This window comes from Mixophyes fleayi, chromosome 8, assembly GCF_038048845.1.
Source record: "Mixophyes fleayi isolate aMixFle1 chromosome 8, aMixFle1.hap1, whole genome shotgun sequence".
NCBI lineage: Eukaryota > Metazoa > Chordata > Amphibia > Anura > Limnodynastidae > Mixophyes > Mixophyes fleayi.
In genome coordinates this window covers 140,343,168-140,363,166 of record NC_134409.1, presented here as the reverse complement: position 1 = coordinate 140,363,166, position 19,999 = coordinate 140,343,168, and the positions used below count along the sequence as shown (strand labels likewise).

The following is a 19,999-nucleotide window of genomic DNA, read 5'->3' as shown; positions in this document are numbered from 1 at the left end:
TTTGTGTGACGCCGACTTCTTTACTGTGGTCTGTGTAACAAAAATGCAAAACTGTTATTTAGGACATTTATTTTTAAAATCAATTGTTTTTTAAGTGCCAGGTTTACATACATGAACGTTCTTAACAAGGGCATATTCCTAGAGGGTTGGGAAAAGCATTACAGGGTTATGGGCTACCCCAGGATCTTCCCTTTCTGCACAAAATCCGTCATGAAAACACCCCAGAAACATTAACTATTTATTTATTTTATCAACACATGACAAGTTTACCAGGAAGTATCTGGATAACATGGACTTTATCCACATGTTGGACATTACCCACATGTAGGCGGTGTCAGTGGATGACACAGGTTTCCTCTGTGATTATTACATACAGGTGTTCGGACAGACCAGGATCCGTGTACTCACACTGAATGCTTTAAGTGTCTTGGAATCTTATCTCCTGTCTCCCTGCCCTCAGGGTAACTTCATGTCAGGGGCATGGGGTAAGAATATGATTCCCACCTCTCTCATTAGGAAAGTACCAGATGTCCCCCCCAGGGGAGAACAGGACAGAGACCCTAACACCAGGCACTGCCCCCTCCCAGGGATGGGAGAACGGGCACAGAACAGCTTGGATGAGTGTGCGTCACACACCCCTCCTTCCGGAGTTACCTGTGTGTATTGTATACAGCTCACCTCTCACTGAGACGCCTGCAGTCACACCAGGTATGTGGATAATACTCTGTACAACTAGGCAGGGATACATGTGTCAGGTCACGGAGAACATGTCATGTATGGATCACTGACAATCACAAAGGAACAATATCTATCACTTTAGTTTTTAGAAGTAACTAATGTTTGGAGACATTTGGTGTATAACTTATTTTGTACGTTTCATGATAGTGTTATTTGTGTGTGTTGTGCGATTGTGGTGTGTTCTCTTTAAGGGACATTCCACAGGCGCAGCCCTCCCACTGGCGATGTGACAGATTGGTGCAGGGAATAGGTACCGTTAATGTCACCACATATTAATAAGGACACATGACAGCTCCCGGATTGGAGAGGCGGGATCCTGGGGCTGTCACTTGGGAAAGATTGTGGTTGCTGCCGAGGGTGTAATTGGTCCCAGCTCCCAGAACAGCTATTTACATTCTGTTAATTTTATTAATGTGTAACTGACGTGTTTAGCCTCTCAAGCCAAGGGTAACGCTATTAATCCGGGAGTGAAATGAAACCAAAACATAGACACAAGCGATCGGCGCAGATAAGAGAACCCAGCCTGCCCACTTCTACTAAGCCTCGTACCTGCTGCCAGGCGGACCACTGGGCACCCATCCCATCACTACATGTCCACAGAGACAGTATTAGTGGGGTCCTTGGGGGACACATTGTATCCAGTAGTACAGGTAATATGAATAAGAATTATATTGTAGACTATTATGTGGTTTATTCTTCGTATAGAGCTGTGTTTATACCAATCACCTTTACATTCCTTCTCCTGCTGAGGGTCTGACCCTGGCGGCATCTTACACTGTTTGATGGATATTTAGTTTTTAACACTACAACTGAGGCTGCAGAAAATAACTTCAACCTACAATCGTTATGTCAGAGCTCAGGTTAGAGATAAAGAAAGGTGAAGTTTGAAGACACATTTACGGTCTGTCAGGATAGGAATGGAGACGATGGGAGTGAACAGAAGAGAGTTACGTAGGTGAGGAAATGGATTTCTATGAGCAAAGGGCTGAGAGAAATTTGGTGAACAGTTGGTGACACATTGTAACTAAAACCAGAGTCATTCTCACATGTCACACTCTGACCAGGTGACTTGTAACTCCCCCTCCGACCATGGCCATCTATCTGTGGTACTACAAGTCTCAGCATAACCGGCCATTATGGCTCACAAACTGCTGTGGCATTACAAGACCCAGCATGCCTACTTGTCATGGCTCGCCAGTAGCTGTTGGACTACAAGTCTCAGACAAGGCTGGCAGGGGTGGACCTGTTCTAGGGGATGTATATGTACCCTGTAGCTAGTCAGTTGATGAACTACAAGACCCAGCATGCCTACTTGTCATGGCTCGCCAGTAGCTGTTGGACTACAAGTCTCAGACAAGGCTGGCAGGGGTGGACCTGTTCTAGGGGATGTATATGTACCCTGTAGCTAGTCAGTTGATGAACTACAATACCCAGCATTTCTCTCCAGAAAGCAGCTGGGTTAGATTCCATCAAGATACTACTAGAACAAACATCACACAGGGGTTAAGTGGCTGCATCACTGTGTGGCCCTGGCAGATATCTGTAGTTCTGGGTCTGTCTGACCTTCACCGCTGCCACGTTAGGGAACTCGTGGCATGTTTAATGGAGTATTTGTCCCATTATGTCAGTAGGGCAGGGCTGGATATTATACATTACAGGGAAGTAAGGGATAGTATAGCAGGATAGAGAGAGAGAGCGGAGCCGGGATCACAATGCTGGGATCAGGGATCTGTCTCCGCACAGCTGTCGCGGGACTGTTCATTCCTGTGACATCTGTGCGCAAAATAGTGTTCAATCCACTTCCTGGGCTTAATACTGATATATATATATATATACACAAATATACATAAAAACACATACATACACACATACACTGACATACACACATATACATGCATACATACATACATACACATACATATAAACAGACATACATTCACATACATGTATGTGTTGGTCATGCAGATCCTTTGTATTTTACTTTAGTAGAAAAGCGCAGTTATAAAGATGAAGTTATACTTTGATATAGATACTGCATGTGTAAAGCTGGGTACACACTACGGAATTTTCCACCAACTTTTTATTCCGAGCGATTTGACATCCGACCGATGGTCCGATCGCTCGGTCCATGGACTGCATACACACTATCCTTGTTTAGGACGATAAAGGAAAGAGCGGACGTCCCTTTAGCGACTTTTTACAGCTATGTTGTCGTGAGCAATCACTGTAATTTCGTACTCACTGTTGTGGATCGGTCGGAAGTTTATACACACTACACAGCGGAAACGAGATTGGAACGAAAATATTAAACGGTACGACCAACCAAATGAGGCGACAATCGTCCATTTGGGCAGACTTTCGACCATCATGTCACTGCACACACTGACCCGACTTTTGAACGAGCGGTCGTATGTCGGCTGATTTAGCCGATTATTGGATGAAAACTGTGTAGTGTGTTCCCAGCTTTACTCTATAGTGAGGATTTACAACAGGAAGAAATGACGTAAATAGGGGTGAGAGGAGCCTTCACCAGTGGGTGCTCCATTGGAACCTCTAGGGCAGGGGTAGGCAACCTGCGGCTCTCCAGGTGTTGTGAAACTACAAATCCCAGCATGCCTTACCACTTATCTGCTGGTTATCTACTGGCAAAGCATGCTGGGACTTGTAGTTTCACAACACCTGGAGAGCCGCAGGTTGCCTACCCCTGCTCTAGGGGTTAATGCTGCACAATCCTGAGCTGGAAACAGGGAAAGTACAGAGTATATTTGTATGTCAAGGACTATTACTGTCTGGGGGAGTGTGATATCTCCAGTCATCACGTCAGGCTCTGTCTCCATGGGTTATTATCTCAGTAAAGTGAGGGTGGATGAACCACTATAAACCGCATTATGGGCCTGAGTTATTAAACATGCAAAACCAACGCATTTTTTTTAAAAAAAATCGCCACATATTACGGGCATACGCACGTCTGTAATCACCAGCGAGCGGATGGGAAGACACCTCTGGTGATGAATACATGTCTAGGTCCGCTCTGCTCTAACAGACACTGCAGGATACGGCCAATACATATGTGGAATATGATGTCACCAAAGAACGCATAGAATAAAAATAAACCATTCTATTAATGCCACCTGCTGAAAAAAACAATTTTTGTCCCCCCCATAAAATACAATTCTAAGTATATTATTAATGTCTACTGTACTTAAAAGGCATTTTTGCAGTTGTTCCTGATTACAAACACATGTTCTAGCTGTATACACAGCCGTCATCACTAGTAATCGGCACTTACACCTGACCTGTGTCTCGTACAAGTGATACGACTGAAACACACGTTCCTTAGAGACGCCCAAAGCTTAAATCAGATACTGCCGCGTGCACTGGAGTTTGGTCCACCCTTACTGTAGGGTGGCTGCGTCTATACGTCCAGTTCACTAACCCGTTCCGCCCCTGAAATCACAGGCTGTAGTAGGTTTCCTTTGCCGTGTTCTCGGGCGTATCGTCCGGTTCTGGGCATGGACAGAGCGATTTTACACAAATTACAGCATGTTTCAGTATTTCCGTTTCTTAATAGATCAGGCCCTATAAGTGTATTATTTATGCAGGGCTGTATGAACTAGATATATAAAGAGTGCAGACATGGGTCCATGGTCTTTGTATACGGTGTGTTTCTGATAATAATATCCTTTGATGAACCTTGGCCAGTGTACTAATAATGGAGGACAATGTGTAAGACGCACGTAGCGGCACAGCTGCTAGTTTTGGTTGTGTTCTCTCACAATGCCTCGAGCAGCAGCCGCTATAGGCACAGCTCTGCTCCTGAGCACACTCCAGGTGACGCCATATTGCCTCACGTGATGCATTATTGGCAGTATTACACTATACTCAGACTTTATGTTCTCTTATCTTATGGTAATATCCCAATGTCACTTTCCTGTGTGGCAATCATTCTGCTTCTGTGTTACTTTTTGTGTCAGCATGTGATCCCTCAGTGCCCCATGTAAATCGTCCTTTTCATGAGACCAAGGTCACAAGCAGCGACACCATCATCATTTCCTATAGAGGAGTCATTGAGTTTGAACTTTGCCCCACAGCTGACAGTCAGGGAAGGGCTCAGTCACGGCTCGCTCTGGTGTGATGATGTCACACTGATGTCACTGTCTTAGTAATGAGGTGGCGCAGGCTGTGTACGGGGTAATTCTGCGTTGCACTTGTTAGCTGGAAGTTGCTGAAATCACCACTTGAGAAACAGAGGCTGGAAAATCCGAGGCATCAAAAGAATGTTATTTGTTAGGAGCTGGGGGAGGGCCAGGCATGTGTGAGGCAGCTGGAGAGAGGGGGCAGAAATGAAGGAAAAACAGGAGAAAAGGAGGAAAAATGCAATTCTGGAAGAGAAGGAGATGTTTGGGGCGAGAGAGGAAGATGTTACAGAGACTTGTAAGATGAAACACATGAAGATCCGCAGTGTCATTTACCTGCAGAGCTTTCACGGGGATTAGTGTCACCTTAATGCGTTCACGCCTCTCCTCATCTCCCTGACCCCTGCACCCGGATCCGTCTCCTCAATAGGACACCAGCACTTACTGAATTCACTGAGGATGGAGAGCCAGCCGGGTCACTGGGCAGGGCGACCTCTGACTCCGCTTAGTGCTGCGGGTCACTTAGGTGACAATGTGTTCAATGTGGTGTAAGTGACCTGTGACATAGGAGGGACACTTAGTATCTCCTGTGTCTGTTCCACCCAGTATGGGGGTGAGATGGGACCCTCCCCACTTTATCCTTACATGCTGACAATGCACCTGCTTATTACTCATCAACCCCCACACTAATAATACTCATACTACAAAGTCCTTTTATTATCTGATTATATATTGTCAGATTCACATAAACCCCCGATATCTGCCCCCATTTATTCCTGTCTTCATGTCCCAGTTATGTATTATCCTCCATCTTCATCAGTCTTCTCAGAATCATTTGTCTCTTGTCCCCAAATACTGACCCATAATTCTTACACCTCTCCCCCTGACTGTTCCCTTCAGTATTCCTGTTTGAATAGACGGTATATTGGAGGACTGTTTACTCGAAAGACAAAAGTCAGGGGCCATTTACAAAGCGCTAATTATCCGCTTAGTGCTTCAATCTGTTCGGTTTATGGATCTGGATGGCGCAGTTTGCACAGGAGCAGAGGTTGGCGTTGGGTAAAGGGGAAGAGCAGTGTTGGGGTGACGGCATTCCTGACAAAATAGGCGCATATCATATTGCAGAACAGTGTAGATGTGAGATTATTAAAAGAGATAAAAAGATGAAAGGGCAAATTTTTAAGGCAACTGATTGCCATGTGGAGAGGCAGCAGCCATTTCCATTAAGCAAAATACGTTTTGCACCAGCTCAAAGCTAGCAGTGTTTGTCACTCGTCCTATACTTTTAACATAGCGCATTTTGTGCCACAATATTGCAATTCAGCGGAGAGGCACATTTCCAAGCTCTCTCTGAACAATGTAATAACAATTTAACACACACTAAAGTGCTGCATGTAATAGACAGTCCCTGTGTCCCCTCACTCTCAGGATACATGTAATACAGACAGTCCCAGTGTCCCCTCACTCTCAGGATACATGTAATACAGACAGTCCCTGTGTCCCCTCACTCTCAGGACACATGTAATACAGACAGTCCCTGTGTCCTCTCACTCTCAGGACACATGTAATACAGACAGTCCCGATGTCCCCTCACTCTCAGGACACATGTAATACAGACAGTCCCGGTGTCCCCTCACTCTCCGGACACATGTAATACAGACAGTCCCTGTGTCCTCTCACTCTCAGGACACATGTAATACAGACAGTCCCTGTGTCCTCTCACTCTCAGGACACATGTAATACAGACAGTCCTGGTGTCCTCTCACTCTCAGGACACATGTAATACAGACAGTCCCGATGTCCCCTCACTCTCAGGATACATGTAATACAGACAGTCCCTGTGTCCTCTCACTCTCAGGACACATGTAATACAGACAGTCCCGATGTCCCCTCACTCTCAGGACACATGTAATACAGACAGTCCCTGTGTCCTCTCACTCTCAGGACACATGTGATACATACGGTCCCAATGTCCCCTCACTCTCAGGACACATGTAATACACACAGTCCCGGTGTCCCCTCACTCTCAGGATACATGCAATACAGACAGTCCCTGTGTCCCCTCACTCTCAGGACACATGTAATACATACGGTGCCGATGTCCCCTCACTCTCAGGATACATGTAATACAGACAGTCCCTGTGTCCCCTCACTCTCAGGACACATATAATACATACAGTCCCGGTGTCCTCTCACTCTCAGGACACATGTAATACAGACAGTCCTGGTGTCCCCTCACTCTCAGGATACATGCAATACAGACAGTCCCTGTGTCCCCTCACTCTCAGGACACATGTAATACATACGGTGCCGATGTCCCCTCACTCTCAGGATACATGTAATACAGACAGTCCCTGTGTCCCCTCACTCTCAGGACACATATAATACATACAGTCCCGGTGTCCACTCACTCTCAGGACACATGTAATACAGACAGTCCTGGTGTCCCCTCACTCTCAGGACACATGTAATACAGACAGTCCTGGTGTCCACTCACTCTCAGGACACATGTAATACTGACAGTCCCGGTGTCCTGTCACTCTCATAAATATTTTTTTTTTTTATAAAATAAGTTTTTATTGAGGTTTTTAGCAACAAAACACAGGTATACACATATGTATTTTCAACAGCATTCGTTTTGGATGGAGAGTGATAGAGAAATTATAACATCATAAGAATATAACACTAAGCCAAAGAAGACTCGATGTGTCAAAAAATGCAAACATTCCCATCCACGAAAGGTGGGTATAGCTGACCTGACATATAAACCACAAAGACAGACAGGGGGGGGTAAAACAAAGAAACATAAGGGAAGAAATAGGGGGAGGCATGATGCAAGTCATCTTAATAGAAGGTCTACAGCATATACAGAGGAGATATAGAACATAACCTAATCCAACAATCATAAGCGGCTGGATCACCCCTGTTACCTAAAGATACATGTTTCAGCCCGATGGACCCAAGGCAGCAAACTCTGGCGAATCTATAAATTTTAACCAAGGTCCCCATATAGTATAATATGTTACAAAAGAGTCCTTATCTGACAAATACAATTCGTCCATGGACCTGTAATATTCTAATCTCTTAATCCAGTCCCGAATATTAGGTGGCGTGGTTGTTTTCCATCTCACAGGTATGACTGCCTTGGCGGCTGATATCACAAATTTTAATAGAGATTTTTTAAAGCAGGAAATGGGCATATCTACTTTATTGAGGAGCCAGTACACCGGGGTATCGGGAATCGCCTGGCCAAGCATCTTCCGTGTCATGTCTATAACCTGTGACCAAAAGGGTTGTAGTTTGGGGCAGTCCCACCAGATATGTAGTAAGGATCCCAGTCCCAAACCACATCTCCAGCAGGCACTAGACAGTCCGTGGAACATTTTTGCAAGATGTTCCGGGCATCTGTACCACCTGGTAAGAACCTTAAAGTGGGTCTCTAATATTGAGACGTTAGGTGAGCAGGCATGTATTGCCTGGAAAATTTTTGACCAATCAGTCTCTCGTAGTTCTATTCCTAGATCCCTTTCCCATTTCGAAAGGAATTTCAGGAGAGATCTAAAGCGAAACTCGATTAAGAGTTTGTAGATAGTCGATAAGGAGTGTGGGGTGTGGTGAGGTTTGCTACAAAGGGATTCAAAGACTGTCAAATTCCTATTAATATCATGTTTTGAGAGACTAAAGGAGAGAAAATGTTTAAGCTGGAGATATCGCCAGATCTCTATATTCGGTAGTTTCCACTTAGTTTGAATCTCTACAAATGAGAGGACCCCAGTAGCCCCCACCAACTGGCCGACACGATGGATTCCTGCTCGCAACCACAGGTTAAACGCTAATGGGGTAGTTCCAGGGGGGAACTTGGGGTTGTTGAACAATGGCGTTAGTGGGGATATTAAAGATGAAATATGAGTAAGAGTTCTTAACTTAGACCATTTAATAAGAGTAGGTCCTAGGGTAGGGTGCGAGATTCTGGGTAATTTGGTTAACCAAATTACCGTAGTACTAGAGGAGTCGAGGTATGATGATTCGATCGCTACCCATTGTTTCCTACCCTCTTGAACTGACATCTCCATTATTCTGGTTAAGATTGCAGCATCATAGTATGATGGTATGTGGGGAAGCTGGAGACCCCCCAAGTGTCTTCGTCTAAATAGAGTGTCATGCTTGAATCTTGGGCGCCTCCCACTCCACACAAAGTCCCGCACCAAACGTTGGATGCCCTGAAACCAGGAGTCGGGGATTAAAATAGGTAACGTCTGTATGAGGTAGAGAAGTCGGGGTAGGACATTCATTTTTATAATGTTAACCCTACCTATCCATGTGAAATTTTTGCTCTGCCACTCTCTCAAATCAGCCCGGAGATTCCCAAGAATTGGTTTAAAGTTGAGGTCATATAGGCGCGAGAGGTCATTAGAAAGTACCACTCCTAAATATTTCAATTGGGTGAGATGCCAAATAAAAGGGAAGGCACATTTTAAACCCTCCACCACAGGGGCCGGGGTATTAATATTCAGAGTCACTGACTTGCCATAGTTAATTTTGAAGTTAGATAGTAAACCAAACCTTCGGAATTCTTTAACCAAGTTGTCTCATAAATATTTTAAACCATAAATAAGAGTAAACCGAGCAGTATTTTTGGTATAAAGGTTTTATGTAATGACAGGGGCAGTAATTAGGTGATAGGTGGAGTATGATGAGATAACACCTTTGGACAGTGCCAGGCTTCAGACTGAAGGCTAGATGTGCACCGTAATACATGCTGGATGAACGATATAGACGCACGCTGCCAGACGGAGGCATTTTGCGGTGCACATTGTACATAAGTGACCTCCTCTGTCTTTGTAGGAAGTAAGAGCCTTCTCCAACCCTTCACCTTATCTAAATAATAAGTGTCCTGCAAATAGAATCTCGTATTGCACTTTAGTGTCCCTTAGGAATGCCTGCGATCCACACTAATCCTGTGCCCGGCACCTATAGTCCTCCTCTGTCTGTTATATATGAAGTGTTTTGTGCAGAGTAATCTAAGTCCTTGGGCTTCATTGAACACTGAACAAAAACTACTAATAAATATTCCTTATAAATAAGTAATATTCATTATTTTCCCTCCTTTCTTAACTCGCTATTATTCATTTATACCCCTCCTTCTCCGACCTCCATTAATTGCTTCCTAATCCCCCTGCACTTGTCTTCCCATTCTCCTGGCCGTCATTGTAACATGTGGCCCCCCTCTCCTCCCATTATCTCTGGGTGTAGGAGGCCCACACTTGTCGCTGGCTGGAATGTGTCTTTTTCAGCCTAGTGTGTGACTCTGGACATGAACATGTTACACACTTAGACGTGTATGTAGGAATGTGCATTGCAGGTGTGTATATTGGGCCTCTGTATCCCACCTTCAGGAATAGTCTCAGGTTGTCTAGGCTCCTATATGTCAGTATTGATGCAATTCTCCTTTTTCTGCATGTTAGATGCAATTCTCACCATCTATCCTTATTTTCTGGACTTTATAATATAATATTTATAGAAGGAAATGATTTAAAATGCTAAAGAAATGTCATAATCATATTCAGTAGACTTGCCATGTCATCCTCTGGAATCCGCAGATACAGTATTGCGTACAGAGGGCGCTGGGTCTTCCGCTAAGTGCCCCTGGGAATGATTTGAAAGTGTTGGTAACAGTGGAGTAAGGATGTCCCTGTACACAACTACCCCATGATCATTGCTGATTCCCCCTCTCTCTGCCTAGGACACATGTAATACTGTACAGTGCTGCTTCAGTATGGGCAAAGGTTGCAGTCTAAACCCCCTGGGTGCAGTAAAAGATGTGGGAGAATGCCAGCTGTCTGGTTGTAAAGACAATGGTATGATATGGAGTCGGGATGGGCATTGCAATGTGCAGGGGGAGCTAGAAGAGTAGCGTTAGATGGAAAGTACTATATTATTGCGGGACAGTGGTAGTGCAGCCATGAGATTGGTATGTGGGCATTTGGGGTGCTGTGATTTATGTGTTGCAGGAGTGAAGCTGTTGTCACATTCAGGCTGTGGGTGTTGGCGAGGTGACGTCAGAGCATTTAGAGAATTCTAGTTTGTTGGCACAGCTGAGAGATGAGTGGGCGTTATCTGATCCTGGTGACAGCTCAGGTGAGTGCTGGCCAGTAGGAGTGACCTGAATCTGCTGTGGAAGAGGGCGATAGCTGCGGACAGGGGCTAGGGCTCTCGAGGGGCGAGACTCAACTATTTGGAACATTTTCAAGGCAAAAAAATGTATGTAGCCCAGTGCCCCAGCCCAGGGTAGATGCCCCCTCTGCCCAGCCTGCCCCTTGCTGCGGACAAGGAATAGTATTTTCCCCAAACACTTGTTGCATCACAATATTACGCTGTCTCCTCTCTCCAGCCAGCCCCCTCTCCTCCCTCTCTCTCTCTCCCCGGAGCAGTGAATGGCACATATAGAGTGGGAGGGAGTAGGACAGACACAGAGAGCCAGAAAGAAAGTGCTCACCTCTCAAACTCCAACCGTCCCCACAGGGCAGATAAACTTGGTTATTCGGTGGGGCAAAAAGCTCATTATCTGCCCTTGTTCCTTCTCCTACCCTTAACCCTTAAACAGCTTGGCTGTGGCAGCACTTACAGGTAAGTTCTGCATGGTGGAATGGGAAGGACTGATATTTTACATGTATGTGCTGAGATTGTCAGCTCTTGGGGACAGGATGGTTAGAATGCAGAATTTGAGTACAGTTTTGGGTGTACTGGTTGTGTATTGTGTCAGAGAAAAGCCAGGTGTCAGAGTACACACTGTGCACTTCATGATCATATCGATAGTGTTGTAAATAAGTGTGAATAGGGGTATGAGTGTATACAGTGCATGACTGTGGGTTGTAGCAGAGTGTGGCGTATATTGAATTCTAGGACTGCGCTACATGTGTATACAGAGAGATACTGAATCGTATGGCATAGCCGTATATAATTGTACCTCTTACCTCTCTGTCTATATGTATTACCCAGTATTGTTTTATTACTGTTTATTCCCCATTGTAAAGTGCTACTGAATCTGCTGGCGCTTTACAAATAAGTGTTGATGATGATGATAATATATTGTATACACATAATGGAAGTATTGATAACTGTAATATATATGTATATATATATATATATATATATATATATATATATATATATATATATATATATACAAACTGTGTTAAACATAGTGGTAATATATATAATATACATACTGTATTACACATACTGGATGTATCAGTAGCAGTAATATATATATATATATATATATATATATATATATGTGTGTCCTATGAACAGGTGCTTACAATGATTTAATTAATTCTACCACAATAATCTGTATACAGCACAACAGCTGCTTAATACAACTTGTGTTTTGCTTTTTCTTGTTAAGATCATTTAAAGATTAATTTAAGAAAATGTCATCTTTACACCCACAGAACTGAGCTAAGATACAGAACAGGACAGTGTCAGATTTTAGAGATATATCCCTTAAAATGTCCCCATTTCTAATAATGACAAACTGCACAGTATATGTCCTCTTTTCCTGCCTTTAATATCTTACTATTATTATTTTCTGACCTTTATGTGTTTTATTGAAAAGACATATTAAAAATGCAGAAAGTGTAATCATATTCAGTAAGAATGACCCGATGGTGATTGTAGTTTTATAAGATCCGAGACTGTATCATGTGTGACGCGCTCAGCTCCAAAGTATTCCTGAAACGCAGCCTCTACAGTGGATGTCTACATATTAATTAAATACAAATATTGGACTGAAACATTCCTTCCTCCTCTGCTCCCCCTTCCTAAACACTGTAACTGCTGAGCAGACAGGCGTATTGAGAGTCCCGATATTAATTTAAGAACAATTTGCTGAATGCTTATTTTGTGTTCTGTTTCTGCATCGTCTGTATCATAATATTGGGCTGTACGTACAGAACTGCTTGTGGGGACGATTCTGTTACTTGTGTGACAACAACAGAAATGATCTATTTGCCATCTGATCCCAGGAAGCCACAGATCAGCCAAACCCCATTTATGATTAATGTCCTAGTGCACCCTCTAAATTCCTGCTCTGCCCTGCTGTGTGCCTGACCTCTGACCTCTGTGGGGATTACAGGTGTGGTGACCTGGAGGGGTACTTACAGAATGCTCCTGTTGCATAAGATTTCATGATCTTAGGAATTCTCACAACCACTCGGTTCTGAACAAAGAAGAAGTGGCATTATTTTCTGAGAACTGCTAATCTGAACATAATGCACATACAGGAATTAGTGGCTAATACTGCTCTCCTGATCTCAGTCACATCTAAGGTCATGGAATTCAGAACAGTCACTCTTTCCTACTGGCTACTGGTATTAGTAATAATAATTATTACTATTACTCCAAAGCAATAATACTGTAATACTTACCGCAAGATCCGTTACTGTTGCATTATGTTTCATACTTTATATTCATGAAAACTCAGCTGTTATATAAGAGGTCTCCCAATGATAACTTCTTATACAGGAGAACATTTCTGCAATAAAAGGTTCTGGGTCATCTCACAACATAACAACTGTGCAACCTCATTTGTAACGTTGTAAAGGTCATTTCTCTAAGTCACTCAGGTGCTTTTCACGTGTCTAATGTTTATAGTGTTTTCATTGCAGAAGTAAGATCTCAGTACTCGTTATCCTATATATTATGTTACATTATTGCTGTCACACTGACCTTCTGTGATACAATTGGTCCTGAGAGCTTTAATCATTTGTCATTGTGAGAATTCCTCTCCATTTTACTGATAGAAATGAGTTATTTCACTTTGGAGCATATAACCGCCGCACTTTACATGTGACGTGAAACGCGTCATTGTGACATCCCCGTCCATAAAACAGAGTCCTGCATTGTATCAGTCAGTTGTCCTATACAATTATAACCGGAATTTAGTTATTTTCATGTCCTTATAATAGTTGAGTGTTCTTAATCATTCTTTATGTTTTATGGAGGACTATTGTAAGATTATTGTATTATTAGATACCGCCAACATATTCCCTAGCGCTGTACAGAAAATATTTATTCATTCACATCAGTCTCTGCTTCAACTGAGCTTACAACTAATTGTCGTACCACAGCCAGGGAAGCACCCAGGTGCTAGTCAGAGGATTATCATACTGCTGACGTGTTTTGGGGCTGTGGGTGGTGTCCGGGCACCAGGAGGGGGCTCACAGGAACACAGGAAGTACATAAATACCCCAAAGATCTCCTGTACTGACCTCTCTGCTATGGTGTCCTTCGGTTGTGGCCCTCCAGCATTTCTAAGGGCCACAGCTAGTCTCCATAGACCTATAAACCTACATTACACATTGTGAACCATTGATATATCTGTACTGCAATCTCTTAGTATATTCCACAGCACTACTCCTAATACCTTACAGCCCTCAGTACAGGTCACTCTAAGTCCTATTTTCCCTCTATATTGTGCTATAATATTTTAGTTCTTCATATAACTGTATTTCAGCAATTACTGTGTAACCCTTATCCTACAGCTTCATATAAATGGTTGTGAAGTGCAATGTTCTCCATCTAACGTACCAATATCCACTCATCCACCTGTGATTAATTAGGGTTAGATTTCAATATATAAATATTCCCTATAAATACTCTATTGCTTCATATATCTGTTTTGCATTAATCTTCCCCACTCCAGATACATCTTATAACAGATATTTCTGCATTATATTGTGCAAATAAAGAAGGATTAAAATAATCACTGGCGTACTGCCAGATGCCCATTAAACTTAACTACAACATCAAAAGAGAATCTTTCTTTGATACTAATATTAAGGTTACTTCAAAAGCCAGCGCCTTCCCATCTGTTCCCTCTGTTCCCTCTGTTATCTGGAAGTGGCCAGATAAATACTTTGCTGCTTATCTTGTTGCTGGATCCCAGACTGGCTATTTCTCCATCTCACTGTGTGACACAATGTTACCAGTATCCTGTATATCTCTTTCCCCTGTATCCAGCTCTATTCTCTTCATCTGAGGGCCCCAACATGCATAGTGCAACATTGTCAGTGATTCCCCCATTGTCCATCATCTACAAAGCAGTTATACACCTTACAACATGAATTCTCCCCTTCTGCTGGGCTTAGATGGAAATTTGTGAGTAGCTACAAACTGGCACTTTATACAACACTGTTGTTTATCGTGTTAACCAATATTTTCATAATGTATATGTCTGTCATCATCACCATCATCAACATTTATTTATATAGCGCCAGCATATTCCGTAGCGCTTTACAATTGGGAACAAACACAGTAATAAAACAATACTGGGTATTACAGACAGTGGTAAGAGGACGCTGCCCACAAGCTTACAATCTACTGGACATGGGAGTTTGATACATGAGGGTAAGTGCTACATATTACATATTGGTCCAGCCAAATTGCAAAGGTAAAAAGTGCTTAGTGATATGATCCAGTCACACAGCAAGTTAGGGGGTCAGAGGATTGTTGTCTTGTGTAAAGGGTGGTAATAGGGCAACCTAGGGAGGTTGAAGAGGTGGGTTTTCAGAGACCGCTTGAAGGTTTGAAGACTAGAGGAAAGTCTTATTGTGCAAGGGAGGGAATTCCACAAAGTGGGTGTAGTCTGGAAAAAAAAGTCCTGTAATCAGGAATGGGAGGATGTGATGAGAGTGAAAGAGAGACGCAGATCTTGTGCAGAACGGAGGTGTCGAGTTGGGAGATATTTTGAGACACGTGAGGAGATGTAAGTTGGTGCAGTTTTCTTGATGGCCTCGTTTGTTAGTAGAATATTTTATATTGGATATTTTATGGTATAGATTATGAAGATGCTGAATATTCTGTCTAGTATCATCTGGTCATCTACTAATGGGCGGTCTGAGGACAGGTTTCTTCTTAATACGATTACACAATCTGTAATACAGGAATTAGTTCGCCAGCTGTTTTCGGAGCATTGGAACTAGTTGTTGCAGGTTTGTTTTGGAATGTGAAAGGTATTTACTGATCCGGCATCTTCATACACATCAGGCTTTCCCTAGTCAATGTGAATCAGACTCTGTGCCGAGGAGACACTGGAGACTGTGCATATCACAGCTTTACATTCCGTAGACATAGGGTCACTCAATGCGCACTGGAAGCGGCTTTGGTTTTGCACCAGATTGTGCCTATTTAGACAGCCCAGCGCTGTTCAAGGTGCATGTCTACTTTCTGGTCTTTGGAAACGGCTACACCAGTGTTGGCTGACCTGTGACACTCCAGGTGTTGTGAAACTACAAGTCCCAGCATGCTTTGCCAATATATAGCAGCTTATTGCTGGAAGGGCATGCTGGGACTTGTAGTTTCACAAACACCTGGAGTGTCACAGGTTAGCTAACACTGGGCTGCACCAACAGGAAGTGCGGCTACGTTTGCAGGAGGCAAAGATGTGCACTGTGCAGGAGAGTGAACGTCCATCCTCCTACACTTACAACCTGTTCTTTTTCTCCTAAAATTCTGCTCAGTTTAGCCTTATATATGGCTTAAATTACTCATTAGAGAAAACCTCTCTATTTTCTATGTGTTTAGTTACACATTGGGTGGAGTACGTCTCCGATAAAGTGCAACTGACAGGCACAAAATGCCACCCATTGTAAGTATAGGATGAAACCATAACTCCGCCAGCTCAGAGCCTGCAAAAATCAATTGTTTTTGCTAATTGAATATGGCCTTGTTCCCTCCCACATCAAGAACCCTCCTAAGAATGTGCTCTCTCCATCCTCATTTCGGTAATATCACTCCACAAAAAGAAATCTCATTATCACACTTCAAAGGTGCTCTGACTCTTCTTAGCAATGATTGGTGTCAGTCCCCCAACACCCAATGCTGCCATCTTGCTCTGTAAGCCCATACACTCTGCTGGAAATCTACAAAGCGAAGCTTGAGGTGTATGACGTCAGGAAAGAGGATTGTGCACTGATCTCTTGCTCTTTGTAAATGAGGCTCATTGTAAGCGAGATAATATGTGATGATGAGGTAATCGTCCTTTTACACAGGTACAACATGATAGATGGGGATTTCTCTCCGTTATTACCCTGGTAAGATCCCTGGGGGATCCCACCAATGTACAGACCTGGATTATCTGAGCAGACGCTGGTTCACAGCCAATCAGCGGGAAGTGCAGACAATAGAATAAGTATTTGTGGTAGATGTTGTGCGGTCATTATGGATATTGGGTGCGAAATTTCACTCTACATTGGTGTCTGATTCTATGTTTGTCTTATATCTAAACCGAGTTACAGGTTGTTGTTTGTCCTCTTTATAAATGTACATTTCTCACTGTCTCTGTAACGCAAGTCACCCCATATTAATGTTCTAAAGTCATTTCCAAGGACATACTGCCTCTGGGCAGAGGATCATTGTGCGTGACGGACCTTGATGCATTATCACCTCCGTTATAACAGCTTTACTTTACTCCGTTATAACCTCATTTACAATCTTCTTGTTCAATAAATATTATTATAACAAATACTATCTTGTAAAACCTGGAGAAAAAAAACAGATAGGGAGAATCCCATCCGACATACAGAATAGGAGGAATTGTTCTGCGCAGTTGGAACATTTCCAGGGAGTTAGCAGCTATTCCCTCTGTTCTTGTTATTGCCATCACTTGTATATTTATTTGCACCGTCTTCCTCCTCTTGCAGATGAAGAGCTCCTGTGGGAGCAGCCGCCCCCATAAGATGAGATCCCTTCTCTGCCGCCTGTGTCTCTGTGCCTTGCTGTGTTGGGGTGTGAGTGCAGACAATGCTGTTACCCCTCGTCTGAAACTGTCTCACCATGGTGAGTACTGTTACTATCCTTATTGTATAGGAATATTCAGCCATCGTTCTCCTGGGAAGTTGTATAAATAACACACATTGACATGGGAATGAAAAGGAGACTCTGCCCCCAGCAGGGCAGATGAAATATGGGGTGAGAAAGGGATTCCCTCGCTCCTGGCATAATGCCCAATCTCAGCTATGGCAGCTAATGGGACACGAGAAATCTTAAAGAGGAGGCGGTCAGCTATGGAAAGGTGCTGCCAAACCTCAACTGGTCAATGAGATGCCGACTTCTCCACTAGATCATCATTTTGTTCCAGATAACTGACAACTACAACAAGGATTGTGACAGAAACCTTTAAAGGTAAAATAAGAGAAAGTAGGTGATAGAAGGGGCTACTGACATGAATAAAGACTGAAATCTGATACAGGGTCAGGAGAGACGTCCACAAACAGGTGGTCCAGGATCAGGAGAGACATCCACATACAGGTGGTCGGGGGCCAGGAGAGATGTCCACATACAGGTGGTCCAGGGTCAGGAGAGACGTCCACATACAGGTGGTCCAAGTCTGGAGAGTCTTTCACATACAGGTGGTCCAGGGTCAGGAGAGATATCCTCACATACAGGTGGCCCATGGTTTGGAGAGATGTCCACATACAGGTGGTCCAGGGTCAGGAGAGACGTCCACATACAGGTGGTCCAGGGTCATGAGAGATATCCTCACATACAGGTGGTCCAAGGTCAGGAGAGATGTCCACATACAGGTGGTCCAGGGTCAGGAGAGATATCCTCACATACAGGTGGTCCAGGGTCAGGAGAGATATCCTCACATACAGGTGGTCCATGGTTTGGAGAGATGTCCACATACAGGTGGTCCAGGGTCAGGAGAGACGTCCACATACAGGTGGTCCAGGGTCAGGAGAGATATCCTCACATACATGTGGCCCATGGTTTGGAGAGATGTCCACATACAGGTGGTCCAGGGTCAGGAGAGACGTCCACATACAGGTGGTCCAGGGTCAGGAGAGATATCCTCACATACATGTGGCCCATGGTTTGGAGAGATGTCCACATACAGGTGGTCCAGGGTCAGGAGAGACGTCCACATACAGGTGGTCCAGGGTCAGGAGAGATATCCTCACATACATGTGGTCCACGGTTTGGAGACATGTCCACATACAGGTAAGTAGAATCATTTAGATCAGGCCTAGGTAACCTTTAGCTCTCCAGTAGTGATGGAACTGCAAGTCCCATCCTGCCCTTCCACCACAGCTGAGAGACGCAGGTTGTCTACCTCTGATGTAGCCAGTAAGGAAGGCATAGCCTGAGTGATATATGGGCCAAATAGAGGGAAAACTGAGCGATGAGTCAGTGGATACAGAAATGTAATGACCCATAGTGAGAATTATGGAAATTTGGCTCCTCGTCCTGTGCTGGCGATTTATCATCCTCTGCTGGCAACGTTCCTAAATTCAGAAAACATTCTGTATCTTCAGCAGTTTATATGATTATGACTCCGTTATCTCGGTTATCTCCTGAACATTTATATAGTGGAGAGATTGATGGGGTGATGTGGCTGGCAGTAGTCGCTCTGTGAGTATTTATGGGGTAAAGTGAGGGATAATAGAGAAGGATTCTACACTGTGCCTTCTGCACACACTTAACCTCTGACCCTTATGTGACACTTTCCAAAATGCCTGAGAGACCATTGATGGTGACTATGAGAGGAGACTCTGTGTAAACACTGAGGGGCCCCAGCTGCAGCGTATCACCCCTTCGGCTGTATTGTATCAGCACATATACGTATTGTCATCAGGAAAACACATTAAGATTCACAGAAACTCAAATATCAAATTTGCAAATGCTGAAAACACCTTTTCTGAAACCAGTTAACTCCACGTTCAGTGTAAAAAAACTGTGATGCTAATTATTCGATGTTACCGTTCCTTAGACTGATCGTATTCACATATTTACACACATATGTACTTTAGTTACGCCCATTTTTAACACACTCATATATTGATTGTATTGATTTTAAAAACAAAATTAGAAGTTCCAAATATGGTGTTCGGACGTTTTTATATTATGAGAGTTTTTGTAACTCCACCTCTGTGTGCTGGTCACTTGGGTTATTGGTACTGAGATGAGTATGAGAGAAACACAAGTGGACCATACAAGCGGACGCAGCCATTATTACTCAACACATATGATAGGCGCTGACATCACTAATAGGTCTATTTACTATACAAGTCTTTTTTGTAGCGATAACAAACTACTTTTATATTTTCATTTTACATAGAGTT

General features: G+C 43.5%; 1 protein-coding gene across 5 annotated transcripts in view; it reads left to right on the top strand.

The window, feature by feature from the left end:
• Positions 1–380: 380 nt before the first annotated feature.
• The window catches only part of SEMA3B (semaphorin 3B), a 37,659-nt gene continuing 18,040 nt past the window's right edge, over positions 381–19,999 (top strand). Inside the window, exons 1-2 of one of the 5 annotated variants that reach the window (XM_075183867.1) lie at positions 381–708; positions 17,579–17,714. In XM_075183867.1, the coding sequence (XP_075039968.1) occupies positions 17,579–17,714 (136 nt within the window). In that variant the 5' untranslated portion in view covers positions 381–708. Of the gene's footprint in view, positions 709–1,072; positions 1,389–5,082; positions 5,423–11,320; positions 11,502–15,572; positions 15,643–17,578; positions 17,715–19,999 lie in introns of those variants that run through there. The other 4 variants (XM_075183864.1, XM_075183869.1, XM_075183865.1 and 1 more) reach the window with 4 other exon arrangements.